Source organism: Bombina bombina, chromosome 4, assembly GCF_027579735.1.
Source record: "Bombina bombina isolate aBomBom1 chromosome 4, aBomBom1.pri, whole genome shotgun sequence".
NCBI classification, from domain to species: domain Eukaryota; kingdom Metazoa; phylum Chordata; class Amphibia; order Anura; family Bombinatoridae; genus Bombina; species Bombina bombina.
The window spans coordinates 1,029,899,664-1,029,920,086 of NC_069502.1; the positions used below are offsets into that span (position 1 = coordinate 1,029,899,664).

Here is a 20,423-nt window from a genome sequence, read left to right on the forward strand (position 1 = left end):
GTGCTGCAACCTCCAGGGGGGGGGGGGACATGCCACCCTGCATGGAGGAATCAGAAAATGGGTTACCCGCATGTGTAGAAGTATAAATTGGTAGGGAACTCGACTCTCGGAGGACAGGACCCCCAGAGGCGGATGGCTCAGCAGTCCCTTGATTCCCCGGGCCAGAGGAACAACAGAATTTATGTTTACCTGATAAATTACTTTCTCCAACGGTGTGTCCGGTCCACGGCGTCATCCTTACTTGTGGGATATTCTCTTCCCCAACAGGAAATGGCAAAGAGCCAGCAAAGCTGGTCACATGATCCCTCCTAGGCTCCGCCTACCCCAGTCATTCGACCGACGTTAAGGAGGAATATTTGCATAGGAGAAACCATATGATACCGTGGTGACTGTAGTTAAAGAAAAAAAAAAAAATTATCAGACCTGATTAAAAAACCAGGGCGGGCCGTGGACCGGACACACCGTTGGAGAAAGTAATTTATCAGGTAAACATAAATTCTGTTTTCTCCAACATAGGTGTGTCCGGTCCACGGCGTCATCCTTACTTGTGGGAACCAATACCAAAGCTTTAGGACACGGATGAAGGGAGGGAGCTTGCAAAACCTTTCTCCCAAAAATAGCCTCAGAAGAAGCAAAAGTATCAAACTTGTAAAATTTGGTAAAAGAGTGCAGTGAAGACCAAGTCGCTGCCCTACATATCTGATCAACAGAAGCCTCGTTCTTGAAGGCCCATGTGGAAGCCACAGCCCTAGTGGAAGGAGCTGTGATCCTTTTTAGGAGGCTGCCGTCCGGCAGTCTCGTAAGCCAATCTGATGATGCTTTTAATCCAAAAAGAGAGAGAGGTAGAAGTTGCTTTTTGACCTCTCCTTTTACCAGAATAAACAACAAACAAGGAAGATGTTTGTCTAAAATCCTTTGTAGCATCTAAATAGAATTTTAGAGCGCGAACAACATCCAAATTGTGCAACAAACGTTCCTTCTTCGAAACTGGTTTCGGACACAGAGAAGGCACGACTATCTCCTGGTTAATGTTTTTGTTAGAAACAACTTTTGGAAGAAAACCAGGTTAGTACGTAAAACCACCTTATCTGCATGGAACACCAGATAAGGAGGAGAACACTGCAGAGCAGATAATTCTGAAACTCTTCTAGTAGAAGAAATTGCAACCAAAAACAAAACTTTCCAAGATAATAACTTAATATCAACGGAATGTAAGGGTTCAAACGGAACCCCCTGAAGAACTGAAAGAACTAAGTTGAGACTCCAAGGAGGAGTCAAAGGTTTGTAAACAGGCTTGATTCTAACCAGAGCCTGAACAAAGGCTTGAACATCTGGCACAGCTGCCAGCTTTTTGTGAAGTAACACAGACAAGGCAGAAATCTGTCCCATCAAGGAACTTGCAGATAATCCTTTTTCCAATCCTTCTCGAAGGAAGGATAGACTCTTAGGAATCTTAACCTTGTCCCAAGGGAATCCTTTAGATTCACACCAACAGATATATTTTTTCCAAATTTTGTGGTAAATTTTTCTAGTTACAGGCTTTCTGGCCTGAACAAGAGTATCAATAACAGAATCTGAGAACCCTCGCTTTGATAAGATCAAGCGTTCAATCTCCAAGCAGTCAGCTGGAGTGGGACCAGATTCGGATGTTCGAACGGACCTTGAACAAGAAGGTCTCGTCTCAAAGGTAGCTTCCATGGTGGAGCCAATGACATATTCACCAGATCTGCATACCAAGTCCTGCGCGGCCACGCAGGAGCTATCAAGATCACCGACGCCCTCTCCTGATTGATCCTGGCTACCAGCCTGGGGATGAGAGGAAACGGCGGGAATACATAGGCTAGTTTGAAGGTCCAAGGTGCTACTAGTGCATCTACTAGAGTCGCCTTGGGATCCCTGGATCTGGACCCGTAGCAAGGAACCTTGAAGTTCTGACGAGAGGCCATCAGATCCATGTCTGGAATGCCCCACAGTTGAGTGATTTGGGCAAAGATTTCCGGATGGAGTTCCCACTCCCCCGGATGCAATGTCTGACGACTCAGAAAATCCGCTTCCCAATTTTCCACTCCTGGGATGTGGATTGCAGACAGGTGGCAGGAGCGAGTCTCCGCCCATTGAATGATTCTGGTCACTTCTTCCATCGCCAGGGAACTCCTTGTTCCCCCCTGATGGTTGATGTACGCAACAGTCGTCATGTTGTCTGATTGAAACCGTATGAACTTGGCCCTCGCTAGCTGAGGCCAAGCCTTGAGAGCATTGAATATCGCTCTCAGTTCCAGAATATTTATCGGTAGAAGAGATTCTTCCCGAGACCAAAGACCCTGAGCTTTCAGGGATCCCCAGACCGCGCCCCAGCCCATCAGACTGGCGTCGGTCGTGACAATGACCCACTCTGGTCTGCGGGAGGTCAACCCTTGTGACAGGTTGTCCAGGGACAGCCACCAACGGAGTGAGTCTCTGGTCCTCTGATTTACTTGTATCTTCGGAGACAAGTCTGTATAGTCCCCATTCCACTGACTGAGCATACACAGTTGTAATGGTCTTAGATGAATGCGCGCAAAAGGAACTATGTCCATTGCCGCTACCATCAAACCTATCACTTCCATGCACTGCGCTATGGAAGGAAGAGGAACGGAATGAAGTATCCGACAAGAGTTTAGAAGTTTTGTTTTTCTGGTCTCTGTCAGAAAAATCCTCATTTCTAAGGAGTCTATTATTGTTCCCAAGAAGGGAACTCTTGTCGACGGAGATAGAGAACTCTTTTCCACGTTCACTTTCCATCCGTGAGATCTGAGAAAGGCCAGGACTATGTCCGTGTGAGCCTTTGCTTGAGGAAGGGACGACGCTTGAATCAGAATGTCGTCCAAGTAAGGTACTACAGCAATGCCCCTTGGTCTTAGCACCGCCAGAAGGGACCCTAGTACCTTTGAGAAAATCCTTGGAGCAGTGGCTAATCCGAAAGGAAGCGCCACGAACTGGTAATGTTTGTCCAGGAATGCGAACCTTAGGAACCGATGATGTTCCTTGTGGACAGGAATATGTAGATACGCATCCTTTAAATCCACCGTGGTCAAGAATTGACCTTCCTGGATGGAAGGATTGTTCGAATGGTTTCCATTTTGGACGATGGAACCTTGAGAAACTTGTTTAGGATCTTGAGATCTAAGATTGGTCTGAACGTTCCCTCTTTTTTGGGAACTACGAACAGATTGGAGTAGAACGCCATCCCTCGTTCTCTTAATGGAACAGGATGAATCACTTCCAGAAGATAACCTTGGGAGACTATTTCTAGCGCCCAAGGATCCAGAACATCTCTTGCCCAAGCCTGAGTGAAGAGAGAGAGTCTGCCCCCCACCAAATCCGGTCCCGGATCGGGGGCCCGCATCTCATGCTGTCTTGGGAGCAGTGGCAGGTTTCTTGGCCTGCTTTCCTTTGTTCCAGCCTTGCATAGGTCTCCAGGCTGGATTGGCTTGAGAAGTATTACCCTCCTGCTTAGAGGACGTAGCACTTGGGGCTGGTCCGTTTCTGCGAAAGGGACGAAAATTAGGTTTATTTTTGGCCTTGAAAGACCTATCCTGAGGAAGGGCGTGGCCCTTGCCCCCAGTGATATCAGAGATAATCTCTTTCAAGTCAGGGCCAAACAGTGTTTTCCCCTTGAAAGGAATGTCAAGCAATTTGTTCTTGGAAGACGCATCCGCTGACCAAGATTTTAACCAAAGCGCTCTGCGCGCCACAATAGCAAACCCAGAATTTTTCGCCGCTAACCTAGCCAATTGCAAGGTGGCGTCTAGGGTGAAAGAATTAGCCAATTTAAGAGCACGAATTCTGTCCATAATCTCCTCATAAGAAGAAGAATTACTAATAATCGCCTTTTCTAGCTCATCGAACCAGAAACACGCGGCTGTAGTGACAGGGACAATGCATGCAATTGGTTGTAGAAGGTAACCTTGCTGAACAAACATCTTTTTTAGCAAACCTTCTAATTTTTTATCCATAGGATCTTGGAAAGCACAACTATCTTCTATGGGTATAGTGGCGCGCTTGTTTAGAGTAGAAACCGCCCCCTCGACCTTGGGGACTGTCTGCCATAAGTCCTTTCTGGGGTCGACTATAGGAAACAATTTTTTAAATATGGGGGGAGGTACGAAAGGTATACCGGGCCTGTCCCATTCTTTATTAACAATGTACGCCACCCGCTTGGATATAGGAAAAGCTTCGGGGGGCCCCGGGGCCTCTAGGAACTTGTCCATTTTACATAGTGTTTCTGGAATGACCAGATAATCACAATCATCCAAATTGGATAACACCTCCTTAAGCAGAGCGCGGAGATGTTCCAACTTAAATTTAAAAGTAATCACATCAGGTTCAGCTTGTTGAGAAATTTTTCCTGAATCTGAAATTTCTCCCTCAGACAAAACCTCCCTGGCCCCCTCAGACTGGTGTAGGGGCCCTTCAGAAACAATATCATCAGCGTCCTCATGCTCTTCAGTATTTTCTAAAACAGAGCAGTCGCGCTTTCGCTGATAAGTGGGCATATTGGCTAAAATGTTTTTGATAGAATTATCCATTACAGCCGTTAATTGTTGCATAGTAAGGAGTATTGGCGCGCTAGATGTACTAGGGGCCTCCTGTATGGGCAAGACTGGTGTAGACAAAGGAGGGGATGATGCAGTACCATGCTTACTCCCCTCACTTGAGGAATCATCTTGGGCATCATTTTTACTAAATTTTTTATGACATAAATCACATCTATTTAAATGAGAAGGAACCTTGGCTTCCCCACAGTCAGAACACAATCTATCTGGTAGTTCAGACATGTTAAACAGGCATAAACTTGATAACAAAGCACAAAAAACGTTTTAAAATAAAACCGTTACTGTCACTTTAAATTTTAAACTGAACACACTTTATTACTGCAATTGCGAAAAAGTATGAAGGAATTGTTCAAAATTCACCAAAATTTCACCACAGTGTCTTAAAGCCTTAAAAGTATTGCACGCCAAATTTGGAAGCTTTAACCCTTAAAATAACGGAACCGGAGCCGTTTTTATATTTAACCCCTTTACAGTCCCTGGAATCTGCTTTGCTGAGACCCAACCAAGCCCAAAGGGGAATACGATACCAAATGATGTCTTCAGAAAGACTTTTCTATGTATCAGAGCTCCACACACATGCAGCTGCATGCCATGCTGTTCTCAAAAACAAGTGCGCCATACCGGCGCGAAAATGAGGCTCTGACTATGATTAGGGAAAGCCCCTATAGAATAAAGTGTCTAAAACAGTGCCTGCCGATATTATTTTACAAAAAATACCCAGATTAAATGATTCCTCAAGGCTAAATATGTGTAAATATGATCGATTTAGCCCAGAAAATGTCTACAGTCTTAATAAACCCTTGTGAAGCCCTTATTTACTGTCTGAATAAAAATGGCTTACCGGATCCCATAGGGAAAATGACAGCTTCCAGCATTACATCGTCTTGTTAGAATGTGTCATACCTCAAGCAGCAAAAGACTGCTCACTGTTCCCCCAACTGAAGTTAATTCCTCTCAACAGTCCTGTGTGGAACAGCCATGGATTTTAGTAACGGTTGCTAAAATCATTTTCCTCATACAAACAGAAATCTTCATCTCTTTTCTGTTTCAGAGTAAATAGTACATACCAGCACTATTTTAAAATAACAAACTCTTGATTGAATAATAAAAACTACAGTTAAACACTAAAAAACTCTAAGCCATCTCCGTGGAGATGTTGCCTAGGAGGGATCATGTGACCAGCTTTGCTGGCTCTTTGCCATTTCCTGTTGGGGAAGAGAATATCCCACAAGTAAGGATGACGCCGTGGACCGGACACACCTATGTTGGAGAAAAGGAGCTCTAAAATGGCATACGGAACAAAACTGGTTGACATGTGTCAACAAAGCCAATCCGGATTTGTCACCGGACACAGAATCTGAATCTAAAATCAAAATAGTCTCGGTATCAGAATCCTGTGTAACTGAATCTGAAATTAGCACAGTCTCAGCATCAGAATCCTCCATAACTGGATAGAGGAAATATCAATATGGACTAAAGTATGAAAACAAAAAAAGGCACCAGACACCCACAATGGATGGAGCACTCACCACCTCCTATGACCAGACCCCTGCTGACTAGAATATCTCCTTCTCCACACTGTCAGGAATGCGGAAATGGGGAACGGAACGGAACCACGCCCGAACCCTAGATGAACCGAACAGTCAAAAAAAGCATGCCCAACCAAAAGGCTGCGTCACTTCCAAAGGCCTGAAAGTTCCAACCACGAGCCCATAAATATCACACAAAAGCAGGTTGAATCACATAACGAACATGATTATAAAACCCCCTGTTCTATAACCCCCCTCAGGAGATATTAATCCTCAATTCCAAGATAATAACAGAGACTCACTGAGAGCCTTACGTTATATAGTTCCTGCAAAGGTGTGTAACCTCTCGGGAAAACATTCACATTACAGTACATTGACGATAAAGTAAGATGAAACGATCTTACCGGAATCAACGTCGTGGAACAGGCCTTTCAAGTGTGAAGAATAGTAGCATTGCCTCCACCATGGACTTGAGAGAAGAAAGCAGGAAACAGAGCAAAGTTCGACAACGCCGATTGCTTAAGGAGCTGTTAATATGAGTCGGGATGGTTTCGCAGAGAGACTCTCCCTGCATCTCCGGACTCTTACTTTCATCCAAGCCCTCACTGAGAGACTGACAGGACTACTTAAAACTCCTGTCCCATGCCGAAGAGTACTACCCTCCATAAGAGACAAAAAACAAAAATTAAAAATTCTGACACATCTCTGCCAACCTCCTGGGACAAAAGGCAAAGAATGACTGGGAGATGAGGGGAGTGGGAGTAGTATTTAAACCTTTGGCTGGGGTGTCTTTGCCTCCTCCTGGTGGCCAGGTTCTTATTTTCCCAAAAGTAATGAATGCAGCTGTGGACTCTTTCCATTTAAGAAGAAAATAAATAAAAAAATGTATAATGCTTTCTTGTTTTATTATCTTTAAAAGGGACAGTATAAGTGTTCCCAATAACTTGTTATACCAGCTGCAAAGTATGAAATGTATGATAAATTGTTCCTTTATGGGGTTTTTTTTGTAAATTAAATTGCTGGATTTACTCTTTGAAACCACAACCTATCAAAACAAGATAATGATGTCTGATTTCTCTGAAAGCTTAACCTATCACTATTATGCTTCCCTTTCTTAGCTCTGTCTGTATACAATACTTAGAAAGAACAACTGAAAATAAACATTTCAGAACTTTCTCCCACTTCCCACTGGGAGTGTAATTTCTTCTGTTGGCTATGTTTACACAGCTTCTAATTTACTCCTATTATAATGTTTTCTTCTTTCTCTTGCTATCTTTATTTTAAAAAGCAGGAGTAAAAGCTTTGGAGCCGGCCCATTTTAGGTTGAGAATCTGGGTTGCGCTTGCTGATTGAATAGCTAAATGCAGCCACCAATCAGCAAGCCCTAGCCAGTGTACTAAACCAAAAATAGGCCGGCTCCAAAGCTTTTATTCCTGCTTTTTCAAATAAAGATACCAAGGGAACGAAGATAAATTAATAGGAGTAAATTAGAAAGTTGCTTAAAATTGCATGCTGTATCTGAATCATGAAAGGAAATATTGGGTTTACTATCCCTTTAAGTATAGAAACTTTCAGTATAGATAGGGACACCACGGACCAATTCAGCTATTTCAAATCAGGATATAAAGGTAAAGGAGCGATTTGTAACAATTTAATACACTCCAGCAGGTAACATGGATCATTTAGAACAAATTAATAGGGAGAAATATTTAGGGTAACCTGTCCCTTTAATTAAACATTTTACAAAAGGTGTTCTCCATTTATGAAGCTACAGATGCAGATTTGGAGCCCGTGCAGTGCTTCCTAAACCCCCCCCCCTCCCCCAATTCATTTGTATGTGATGATTGGCAAGGCCTGCTCTCTTACAATTGGTTCTGCAAGAGTGGGGGTGTGGCTGCACAAGCGATTGTTTGTGCAATCATAAATTCCAATAGTGAATGCTGCTTCTCTTCCTACAAACGTGGAATAACAGGTTCCTTGCCTGGAAACCTTGCAGTTTAATAAATGGAGGCCTAAAGTGTCAAGTTTAATGTTAATTTAAGATTATATATATATATATATATATATATATATATATATATATATATATATATATATATATATATATATATAGAATAATAGTAGAGATGGAGGGCACTCACAGGACTTCATACATTAGATAACTTTTATTGTAGTAGTAACATTAATACAGTGTCAACGTTTCGGCCTTTTCTTAGGCCTTCTTCAAGACAAATTTCATAGTCTTAACTCATGCAGAACGCAATGTCCGCGTTGTACTCCCAGAATGAAACATTTGCCGGCGTATGTTTCTTTTCATTCTGGGAGTACAACGCGGACATTGCGTTCCGCATGAGTTAAGACTATGAAATTTGTCTTGAAGAAGGCCTAAGAAAAGGCAGAAACGTTGACACTGTATTAATGTTACTACTACAATAAAAGTTATCTAATGTATGAAGTCCTGTGAGTGCCCTCCATCTCTACTATTATTCTATGCATATCGTTTGAGAATTGCACCCAGGCACTGGAAACATTGATGTGGAAGGAGTGCTAGGCCACCGGCATATATATATATATATATATATATATATATATATATATATATCCTTGCATCTAGACGCTTGATGCCTAAAGTTTTTGTCAACAGTAGGAAGAATTGAATCATTCAGTGACCAAAACTAATAACCTCAGAAAGAAAAACAGTTTTATTGAAGTCAGTGTCTGCAAAAAGAGGTAGATTTCCAGAATGAAATAACTGTTCAACACATGGTTGTCCCTGCAGGATAGTAAAGGACCAATTGTGATACAGATCATTAGAACAATGGTCATTACACATTATTCAAGCTCTATATGTTTGTTTGTTTTTTAAATTAAGGATACAACAAGGAGGTGCACGGGGACTTGCTAGTGTCACTCTGCATGTTTAACAGCACCTGAGTAATAATATACCTGTTTCAAATCTTATTTGTGCCACAGTTATAAATTGGTCCCTCAGGCCGTCTGTGTAATGTTTAACAGCACATCCACAGGTTGTGCAAGACAAGTTATTTAGGAACCAGCACCATGGCAACAAACTGAATACATACCCATTTCTTGCCTAGAACTGCAAACTCCAACTCCGTACTTTGTTACCATGTTCATCACGGTGTCTAAAGAAGAAACATCATTCTCTGCAAACCCAAGGTAGTTATAGGACCCCATGTTTATGACATTTTTAATAACTCTCCCTGTGTGCCTGAAAAAAAAAAGACAAAGAAACTTCAGTTTAAAATTGCAAGCAATCTAATGTATTAAAAGGATAGCCGCTGGCAACATAAAAAGACACACTGAACCAGCTAACTGTAATTTCAACACAGTAATTCAAACAGTTATTAAAATATCAGGCTTTTTATGGGACATCAAATTGTCCTAATAAAATGCACAAATTTGCTAAAGAATTTTATTATCAAACTAATGCTTTTTATATACCAGCTGCGTTTGACATCTTACTCATCACATTAACACCATACTTGCTAAAATTGTTTTTCAAGGGCCAACCACCCCACAACTACACACACAAACACACACACAGTTTGCCTTATTTGGAGGAGATTGTGTGAGATTAATATAATTTATATTCCAAATCCATCCTGATCACTGCTAAACAATATGAATTTTGTTAATATAAAGGAATGATGGTTATACTAAGCATGTTTGCTTAAAGGGACAGTCAAGTCCAAAAAAAAACTTTCATGATTTAAATAGGGCATGCAATTTTAAACAAGTTCCCAATGTACTTTTATCACCAATTTTGCTTTGTTCTCTTGGTATTCTTAGTTGAAAGCTAAACCTAGGAGGTTTGTATGCTAATTTCTTAGACCTTGAAGACTGCCTCTAATCTGAATACATTTTGACCACTAGAGGGCATTAGTTCACATGTTTCTTATAGATAACATTGAGCTCATGCACGTAAAGTGACCAAGGAGTGAGCACTGATTGGCTAAACTGCATGTCTGTCAAAAGAACTGAAATAAGGGGGCAGTCATCAGAGGCTTAGATACAAGATAATTACAGAGGTAAAACGTGTATTATCATAACTGTGTTGGATATGCAAAACTGGGGAATGAGTAATAAAGGGATTATCTTTCTTTTTAAACAACAAAAATTCTGGTGTTGACTGTCCCTTTAAAAGGGACATAAAACCCAAAGCTTTTATTTCATGATTCGGATAGAACATACAATAATAAACAACTTTTCATTTCACTTCTATTTTCAAATTTTCTTTGTTTTCTTGTTATTTTTAAAATTGTATGTTTTCTCTGAATCTTGAAAGATAATTTTGGGGTTTCATGTCCCTTTAAAAGGACACTAAAATAAAAATTAAACTTTTAGGATGAAGATAGAGAGTGCGATTCTTAACAACTTTCCAATTCACTTTCATTACCAAAAATGTGCACACTCTTTTTATATGCACATGTTCTGAAGCACCAGTTCCTACTGAGCATGTGCAAGAGTTCACTGTATATACATATATATTTGTCAGAAAAAAACAACCTACTACTTAATTGAAATTTAGACTAAGTGCTTATTATTATGCATATGTTGATTATGCAATGCTATAGTATTTAGTGGTCTTTTAATGATTGATGATTGACTTTTAATACTTTAACAGTATTACTTTTTTTCAATATTTCCAATTATTGATTGAAAAAGAACGGTTTCTGGTTTGGTGAGATATACTTCTGAAATCAAAATGACACTACGCGTTTCTATGCAAAGGAAATGGCAACTTATCTCATCTTCTAAAACAGGATTTTAACAGTTCTAACACTTTAAACTGTGAAACCACTCCATTGCAATATTGTAGCTGCAAAAATATTGTGCAAATGGGATCGCACATTCATGATCGGGCTTTCAAAAGGAACCGCGCCTTTGTGACTGGTCTTTCAAAAGGAACCGCATTTTTGTTACTGGGCTTTCAAAAGGAACCGTATTTTTGTGACTGGGCTTTCAAAAGGAACCACACCTTCGTGACTGGGCTTTCGAAAGGAACCGCACCTTTTAATAAACCAGGATTTCAATAATGTAGCTGCAAAAACTGGAAAACAATATCATGAACAGATTTTGTCTTTGCAGTCACAAAGACACAATAGCATTTTATATTCTGGTCACAAAGGCACGATTCCTTTTGAAAGCCCAGTCACAAAGGCAATCCTGTTTAATAGCCCAGTCATGAAGGTGTCTGTACTGAAGTGACAATCACTGAAGTGACAATCGCAAGAGAAAATTAGAAACAAACATTTACAGAAGGTGATTGCTCAACAGGAAGTGTTATTCTTTAATATCTGTCCTTTCAATGCATTTTTTTCTGGTGCTACTCACAAATTTTTGTGTATTTTTACACTGAAGAAAAAAAATATATAAATGTATATTGATTTCTTTAGTACCTTAAAGGGACATGAAACCCAATTTTTTCATGATTTAGAGCACACGATTTTAAACAACTTTCCAATTGACTTCTATTGCCAAATTAGCTTCATTCTCCTAGTATACTTTGTTGAAGCTGAACACATTGGATGAGCCACTGACAAGAGTATGTGGCAGTCACCAATCACCAGCTAGCTTTCCAGCAAAAGGATACATAGATAATAAAGCCAATATGTAAGACATAAATTGGAAAGTTGTTTAAAATTGCATGCTCTGAATCATAACAGTTTAATTTTGACTTTACTTTGCCTTTAACTCATAAGACAAATTCTCTCCAATTTATTGCACGTTTGGCCTTGTGTTTTTCAACTCTATCTTTAGCACACCAGGTACATCCATCCTAACCATATATGACAAGGGCAGGAATATTATAAATTAGTGGTATACAACAATAATGAATGTAGGAAATATTCTAAACACCTTTTTTCCCACTTTAACCATATCTTCTAGTTTAGAGGTATATGCCGCATTAATAAAGTACACCATTATGCAAGATATCAGTTTTAATACATTACTGAAATTAGAATAATTTTGTATCGTTTTCACAGAGAAGTCTGTAGAAAAAAATGCCCTACACACCAGAAAATAACAAAAGGTATGAAATGCACCTAAAGCACAAATAAGTTCAGGACCAGATAAATACTGAGATCCAACAAACCACCTGTTCTAAAATATTACCAAAGCAATATTGTTTGGCCTCTAAGAAAGGTTTGTGAAATTTGTCAGTTGCTGAATTAATTTTTTTTTTTTTTAAAAGTGCAAAAAAAAAGAACCTGTATGTCCAGTTATAGTCATCGGTCAGACGTTCCATTAGGTCAAACTCTGGTCCCGGAACACTGCAGATTGGTCGATTCCAGTTATCTCGAACTCGCATGTAAAGATTTCTCGTGTAAAAATTTTCAAAGTCTTGATAGAGAGGGACAAAGTCCTGCATGAATAAAGGATGTTCATGTTATTCTGTTACAGAAATTCCCTGTTAATTATTTAAATCTATAGATTGCTACCTCATAGAAAGAGCAGCCAATACAGATAGAAAGCAACTCTTTCATATAACATGATATCTATATGAAAATTAACTTATGGTAAGGGGAAAAAAGTGATTGAAAAACTTTCTAGAGTAAATGGAACTAAATTAATTAAACTGGAGAGTTTGAAACTATGATTCACAGTGCAAAAAATGTATTAGTCTGAAACACAATAGGGATGGTCAAAAATCATTACAAAGTAAATAAGTTTAAAAAAAATCAGTATAAAACTAATATGCTTTTAAATCTTCTCTTGGAATCCTTTATCAAAGACTAGGCTCAGGAGCAGCAGTGCACTACTAGGAGCTACTTGAACACATCTGGTGAGCCAATGACAAGAGGCATATATGTACAGCCACCAACCAGCAGCTAGCTCCCATTAGTGTATAGCTGTGCCTGAGGCTACCTAGGAATACTCATCAATCTCATATTAGAAGTAAATGTGAAAGTTTAAAAATTGCAGGTTCTATCTGGGACACTCAAGTCAAAATTAGCTTTTATGATTCAGAAAGAGAATGCAGTTTTAAGACTCTTTCCCAATTTACTTCCATTATCAAACTTTGCACAGTCTTTTTATAGTCACACTTTCTGGGGAACAAGATCCTATTAAGCATGTGCACAAGCTCACAGGGTAAACGTATACTAGTCTGTGATTGGCTGATGTCTGACACATGATACAGGGGGATGGACAAAGGGACAAAAAAATAAAATTTGTCAGAAAAAAAAAAAATCTACTGCTTATTTGAAATTCAGAGTAGGTGTTGTTGCCTTATCTTTTAATTATGTACTTGTCAAATTATGCAATTCTACTGCATTACTGTCCCTTTAAGACCTCCAACATTCATTGATTTACTAATTTTTGTGCATAAAAAAAAAATACAATAAAAATAGGTTTGTAATTTTCTGCTACTAATTTTGATATAATTGTTGTTTTTCTTTTGATAGTTTTGCTTGTTTGTTTATTATTATGGATACCAGATCCCCATTTTGTTTTATAAACGGAAATAAAAAAAGCTAAAAGGGTCACACAATAAATATCTGCATATTCCTAATCAGAAACCCTAGATGCAGTGGAAAAGCTTTATATTAAGGAGTGTAATCACAGTAGATCTTATAATGTTTGAAGTTTATAACTTTTATTATTTTTGATGTTGCATTTCTATTTGCACAAACTATCAGCGGGCATTAAATCAAGTCAAAAGATATCAGCATGAAAATACATTGTGCCAGGTTAGCTGTAGTACTGACCAAAAGTCATAATTGTAAGTCAATGGAATTTGTCTGCTAAACAGCACTTTTTTTTTTATTGTGGCATCACTAGTACTAGCTACAAAGCTTCCCAATTTCAGCACAATTACATTTTTCTTTCAAAGTTGTGCAACTTTGAAAATTCAAACAGAGGCTTAATTCAAAAGGTATAGCTGCCCTACCAGACCTATAAGTGGTTTGAAATGCTTAAATATACACACAGCCCTGGGTGCTCACCAGCACTCATAGCCAGCTGCCCAGCTTTTAGTGACTAAGACAGTTAACCCAAGACAAGCCTTGGTGCAAAGCCCATAGGGAAAAATTACAAAACAAAATTACTAACACAACAAATAGAAAGTCTGGCATTCTATTGCAAGCACACAGCTAGATTAAAAGAAAATGAAGAAGTATGTTACAGCATTTGGCCAAATGGTGATAGGTCCAGGAACACAACAAGGTCTCTTCCTCCCTAACCACACAATGCATGCCTTCAACCAAACACACTGAGATACAAACAAGGGTGACACAGGTCCTTTGTAATTTCCCTAGACAAATACATTTGACTGCACTGCAGACTGGGTACACATCCCATGACCCGGCAAAACACAAAGCCCCAGGAGCTCACCAGCACTGAGACAGTTGCACAGCTTTCAGTGACTCAGGCATTCAATCCTACATAAGCCTGGATGCAAAGCCCATGGGGAAAATTGTAAAACAAAATTATTAACACAACACATAGAAAGTCAAACGTTTTAGGCAGGTGTGACAAATGCTGTAAACTAAGAATGCTTTCAAAAATATAAAATGTTAATTGTTTAATTTTATCAATTAACAATGTAAAGTGAGTGAACAGAAGAAAAATCGAAATCAAATCAATATTTGGTGTAACAAACCTTCAAAACAGCATCAGTTCTTCTAGGCACAGAATACTTCCTGGTGGTACTGCATGATGAGTAAGTATCTGCCTGTACTTCTTAGCATTGAGGAGAACATCAATTCTGAGTCCCTAACTCCATTAGCAAACTTGCATGGAATCTCCATCATTCTTCAGTGTTGCCTGAAGACACTTACTCTTGCCCTTCGGCGAACAAACTGCCTTCTTTTATTGCCAAATATTTCAAATTTTTACTCATCAGTCCAGGGCACCTACTGCCATTTATCTGCACCTCAGTTTTTGTGTTTTTTTGTGCAAAGTTTAGTCACTTGTGCATGTTTTAACATCAGATTTATGACTTTTTGGCCACAAGTATTCCATGAAGACCACTTCTGACCAGACTTCTCCGGACAGTAGATGGGTGTACTACGGTTCCAGTGGTTTCAATTCTGAGTGGATAATTCTTCTAGACATCTTCCTGATTGTGAAGGGAACAAAGACCAGACTTTTATATGTTGCAATAGGTTTCCTTAGCAAACCACTATGTCCACAGTCCCCAAAGTTGCCTCTTTTTTTGAGCTTCTTCAGAAACGATCGGACAGAACAACTGGAAACCCCTGTCTGCCTTGAAATTTTTGCCTGGAAGAAACCTTGCTGTTGCAGTATGACTACCTTATGTCTTGTTGCTGTTCTCAGTCTTGCAATGGTGTATGACTTTTGACAACTGTCTTCAGCAACCTCACCTTGTTAGCAGAGTTTGGCTGTTCCTGACCCAGTTTTATTCCTCCTACAGAGCTGTTTGTTTTAGTTAATGCTTCAACCTACATAAAAGGGATATGAAGAGGGTGCAGCAAGGTTGGTTCACTCTTACACATTTGGTGGTCATGCCCGAAGCTGTTGGGATTCTGGTTAGTGGTGATCAGATCTATATCGGAAAAGCTACGGACAGAAATTCCCACTATCTTTCTTACAATCAAGGAAACGCATAAATCAGTTACTTTGTTTAATAATGCTCACTGGAGCAAATAGATTGATTCCAAAAAAATGGAAGTCGGACGACGTTCCATCATAAGACGAATGGCGGTCATTAGTGGACGACTTGCTAACCTTAGAGAGACTGCATTACCTCAGAACAAATCAAATAATTGTCCACGAGATGATGCTAGCTCAATGGAAGGGCACCCCTTTGTGATTGGGAAGGCCACCATTAGAGAACCCATATGATAATATATTAATTGTCTCTCGTCCAGGATTGGAAAACCCTTTGCCTTTCCCCCCCTTTTTTTTTTCTTCACCCCTCTCTTCTTTGTCTCTTTCCTGTCTTCAAAACCACTTCTTGTTTCTAAACCTGTCATACATTTAAAGTTCAACTATTTACAGGCTGTTTTCAAATTGTTTTTGTATTGTATTGGTTAAAAATATTAAAATATCAAGCTCTTGGAGGAAATACTTGAGTTGAGAAGCGTCAGACTTTACTCCTAACATTACTACGGGACACTGGTGCTTCAATCTTGCTTTAACAAAGTCAATTGTAACTGCTGATGTTCAGCAGGAGTATTGCACAGTGGAGCACGCTTATACTTGTGTACCTATAACACCAATTGTTTATCCTCTATGTATATTTGAATTTTATGAACAATAAAGCTTGTTTATAAAAAAAATTTAAAAAAAAGGATATGAAACCCAAAAACTTTCTTTTGTGATTCAGACAGAGAATTCCATTTCAAAAAAGTTTCCAATGTTTTTCTATTTTCAAATTTGCTTCGTTACCATGATATTCTTTGTTGAAGAGATACCTAGTTAGGTGTCTGGAGAACTACATGGTAGGAAATAGTTCTGCCATCTAGTGCTCTTGCAAACAGATAACATTCTTTCAAAGCTGCTGCCATATAGTGCTCCAGAAATGGCAAGACTCCTAAACTTAAGTCTCTGCTTTTAAACCAAAAAACATAAATTATGCTTACCTGATAATTTCATTTTATTCTGATGGAAAGAGTCCACAGATGCATTCATTACTTTTGGGAAATAAGAACCTGGCCACCAGGAGGAGGCAAAGACATCCCAACCAAAGGCTTAAATACTCCTCCCATTCCCCTCATCCCCTAGTCATTCTGCCAAGGAACAGTAGAAGAAATATCAGGGTGAAAAGGTGCCAGAAGAAAAGGACGACGCCCCACATAAAATTACGGGTGGGAAGCTGTAGACTCTTTCCATCAGAAGAAAAGGAAATTATCAGGTAAGCATAATTTATGTTTTTCTTCTTAAATGGAAAGAGTATACAGCTGCATTCATTACTTTTGGGAAAACAATACCCAAGCTATAGAGGACACTGAATGCCAAGATGGGAGGGTACAATAGGCGGCCCATACTGAGAGCACTAGGCCTGAACCTCTACCCAATAAGAAAATCCTATGGAAACAAAAAGGGACAGCGCAACTCGATTCAAGGTAGTATTTATTACAATCCCAAATGGACACACAGATAAAAACACACTTACAAGAAGTAAGGCAATCAAAAGATAATTTCATAAAAGTTCCAGATAAAACTCCGGGCACTCCTGGTTCAAGAGTAGCGTCTTGCAGCAGGCTGTTACTTCCGGCGTCTGTTCAAACCGCCCGGGCTATCGGCACCTGCAAACTGGAAACGCCAAAGGAACTCCGCCTGACGTCACTATCTTTCACCAACGGAAGCCCAACAGGATCAAAAAGACTCAACACGTTTCGCCGGTTGCACACACCGGCTTTCTCAAGAGTGAATCCCACTTCGTTCGAAGCCGAGAAAAAATTTCAAAGGAAAAACCACAGTGACATTGACTCGCAGCTAGTCCAGAGCCAAACTAGAGACTGCAAAATGGACTCGACTGAGCCAACAGTCCACCAAGAGACACCGTCGCCCAACAGACGGTCCCCCACCACTCACCCCTCACAAATGAAGGAGAAACCAGCCGAAATCCCAAAGGGAAACAAGGCAAAGGAGGACCGAGGAAACCGAAAGGTCCCTTAATACAAAAAACAGCACCTCCAAGAGTGGGCCCAGCTCACAGAGACCCAAATAAACCCAAATAGGGGAGGCCACGCCTATACCAAGTGAAACCCGGGATAATACCGGGCACAGAGACAGAAAAGACATCTCCCCAACAATCTCTTCCTGCAAGCATGGAACACAACTAAAGAGGCAAAGTCCTCCTGGCGCCTGCCCATAGAATACCTAAGTATTCAACCATGAAAAAGCGTGTAGTAGACCCAGGTGAAAACCCCAAGTCTAAGAACAGAGAGTCCATAACAGGACAACACAGAGGGAGCTTGCAAGGAAGAAGAAGCAGTCATCAAGAAACACACCGCACAAAACAGCCCCTCGACAGAGGGCACGCTGCAGGCAACCTAAGCCACCAGACCTACTCACAGGTCCCTAAAAAGGGGAACACAAAGCCTTTATCGAGGCCCCCCCCCCGAGAAGGAGAGCATACCCTAAGAACCCAAAGGAAGAGTAAACCCTTTCCTGTCAAAGGAGCAAGGAGAAGGAAAAAACATCTCCTAGCAGACTGAGCTATCAGAATAGACTAGCTCACACATCCAGAGGATACTGCAACCCTTAGACCGCTCTGGCATCCTGACCTGCAGACCCAGCTGGGCCAACCCAGCCAAAGGGATCCAATACAAGGGAACAAAGAATTCCGAAACTAGTACAGGAATGAGCGTAAAGATGTCAGAGCCATCCCCCCAGAGTACAAGTACAACCCGACTCTGAAAACAGACAAGGCCATAGACCGAAGGATCTATCAAAACAAGGCCCCACAGTCTGACTTGGAACCAGCAAATCTCCAGGGGGAATCAATTCCACCTTACACTTCCCGACCCGGAGAAGCCCTAAGTAAGGACTCCATCTCCCTAAGAGGAGAATATCCCCTAAAGAAAAAGTGAAGAGGCCGGAAGGGCAATAACCGTCCTCAAGGCCCGAGGCCAATGGCTAAACGGGAAGAAAAATCACCCGCAAATGTCCTAGAAAGGACCCCCTTACAAGTAACTCGCCAAACAGAGGCACAGCCAACCCATTCGCCTGCAGAGCAGAGAATCCACGGGTACACTAGCAAACTAACGGGAATGCAACCCTAAAGGCGCACCAGAAATTGGAATCCAGCGCTAGCCGTTGGGTACAAATCCACAACCCTTGAGGCGCAAGCCACACCGCTAACCCCTAGATGACATGGGTTCTCTGTTGTAAAGAGTAATAAATACTCCGGGCACCTCCTAGTTCAGGCAACTATACCTTGGAACTAAACACCTCAACTGGACAAAAAAAACAAGCAAAGGGAATGGAAGCATATCCAGAGAAACCGGACAGCGAAGAGAATTCGAAAGCCCCGACCAAAGGAAGGAACCACCCCTAGCTAAAGTCCAACTATCCAAGGAGCAAGGCTAGAAGTCAAATGAAGGGACTTCACAAGGCCTCAGGACAACAGAAGGGATACCTCGAAGTCCCCAAAACCCTACTAGCAGGGTTAGTTTCCCTATCACCTCCATACAAGGAAGAGAAAGGTGCTAAGCCTTCCCAGCTCCAGGAAACCCCGAGCTAAACAAGTCCCTACAGAGATCAACCAATATTCGGAACACAGATCCCAAAAAGGAGATCTAACTCAGTAGGAGACAATGGAAAAAGACCAAAGGTCTCATAACACAGTCAGACCGAACACGGCCAAGAGTAAGAGCTACATCTAGATACACTAGAAACAGCTTGCACACACCCCTTTAAGGTGCCAAAAGCTGCAACAGGTTTTAAAATGCAAAACTTTCCGCATGCTGGACAGCTATCCATACAAGCTGTTGGATCAAGTCCCAATAGGACCATCCAGAAGCCTAAAACTGAAGGCCAAACGACTCAAAACAGTGGTAAAGGGGCGCAAGGCCCGCAAACCCTCCCCCACATGGAGGAGGAACTCTAGGTTCTGATGAAATCAGATGTCAGATAGAGTGACGCAGCGGAATACTATGACTAAAGGCTATAAGGACTGAAACAATCCTTCCCCGCCTCGCGAACCCACAGATCCTCTCGAATGCTTAGTTGAACATGAAAAACAATGATAACCTGAGCGCTACTACCGAACCAGTCCAGCAAAAACAGCGCCACATGTCTGAACAGCCATAAATCGAACAAACTAACAAGACCAGCCTGTACCCAGGGTCCTAACGAGCAAGCTGCATAAATTCTCCCTCAAAGGGGAAAAAAAGAAAACAGACATTATTAAACATAGGACTACACCCGAAGGTTAACGCCCAAAAGAAACAGGCCTACCTGCAGGACCAGCCAAACGGAGACCTATCTTTCAAAAAACTGGGAAAGATCTCAAACAAATGACAAACAGGAGAAAACCCCACATGTTTAATGAGGTGCACCATTCAAATTATCCGACTGAAATTCCCCATATCTGTTATTGATAGGGTCATTCAATAACTGAAAAAGATGTCTGAGCAACACGCTAAGGTGCGCAATCCTGTAACGAAAGGCACAGCACTCAAGAACAGTTACACCCGCGGGGAACTGTAGAGGCCCACCCCAAGGCGGAAGGCCCGGGACAATAGGGCAGGAGCACAATCTCAAATAAACGTCTGGACTCTGCAGACAGACCATCGCCAACATTATCTGGAAGCGAAAACGTGCTGCAACCCCCGGGGGGGAACACGCCACCCCGCAT

The 20,423-nt window shown here is 40.9% G+C and overlaps 1 protein-coding gene across 2 annotated transcripts in view; it reads right to left on the reverse strand.

Moving 5' to 3' along the window:
* SPTLC3 (serine palmitoyltransferase long chain base subunit 3) overlaps nt 1–20,423 on the reverse strand; it is a 307,205-nt gene that overhangs the window by 199,867 nt on the left and 86,915 nt on the right. For both annotated transcript variants that reach the window (XM_053712140.1, XM_053712139.1), the window contains exons 3-4: nt 12,361–12,515; nt 9,208–9,356 (exon numbers count right to left, since the gene is read on the reverse strand). In XM_053712140.1, coding sequence (XP_053568115.1) covers nt 9,208–9,356; nt 12,361–12,515 — 304 coding nt within the window. The remainder of the gene's footprint in view (nt 1–9,207; nt 9,357–12,360; nt 12,516–20,423) is intronic.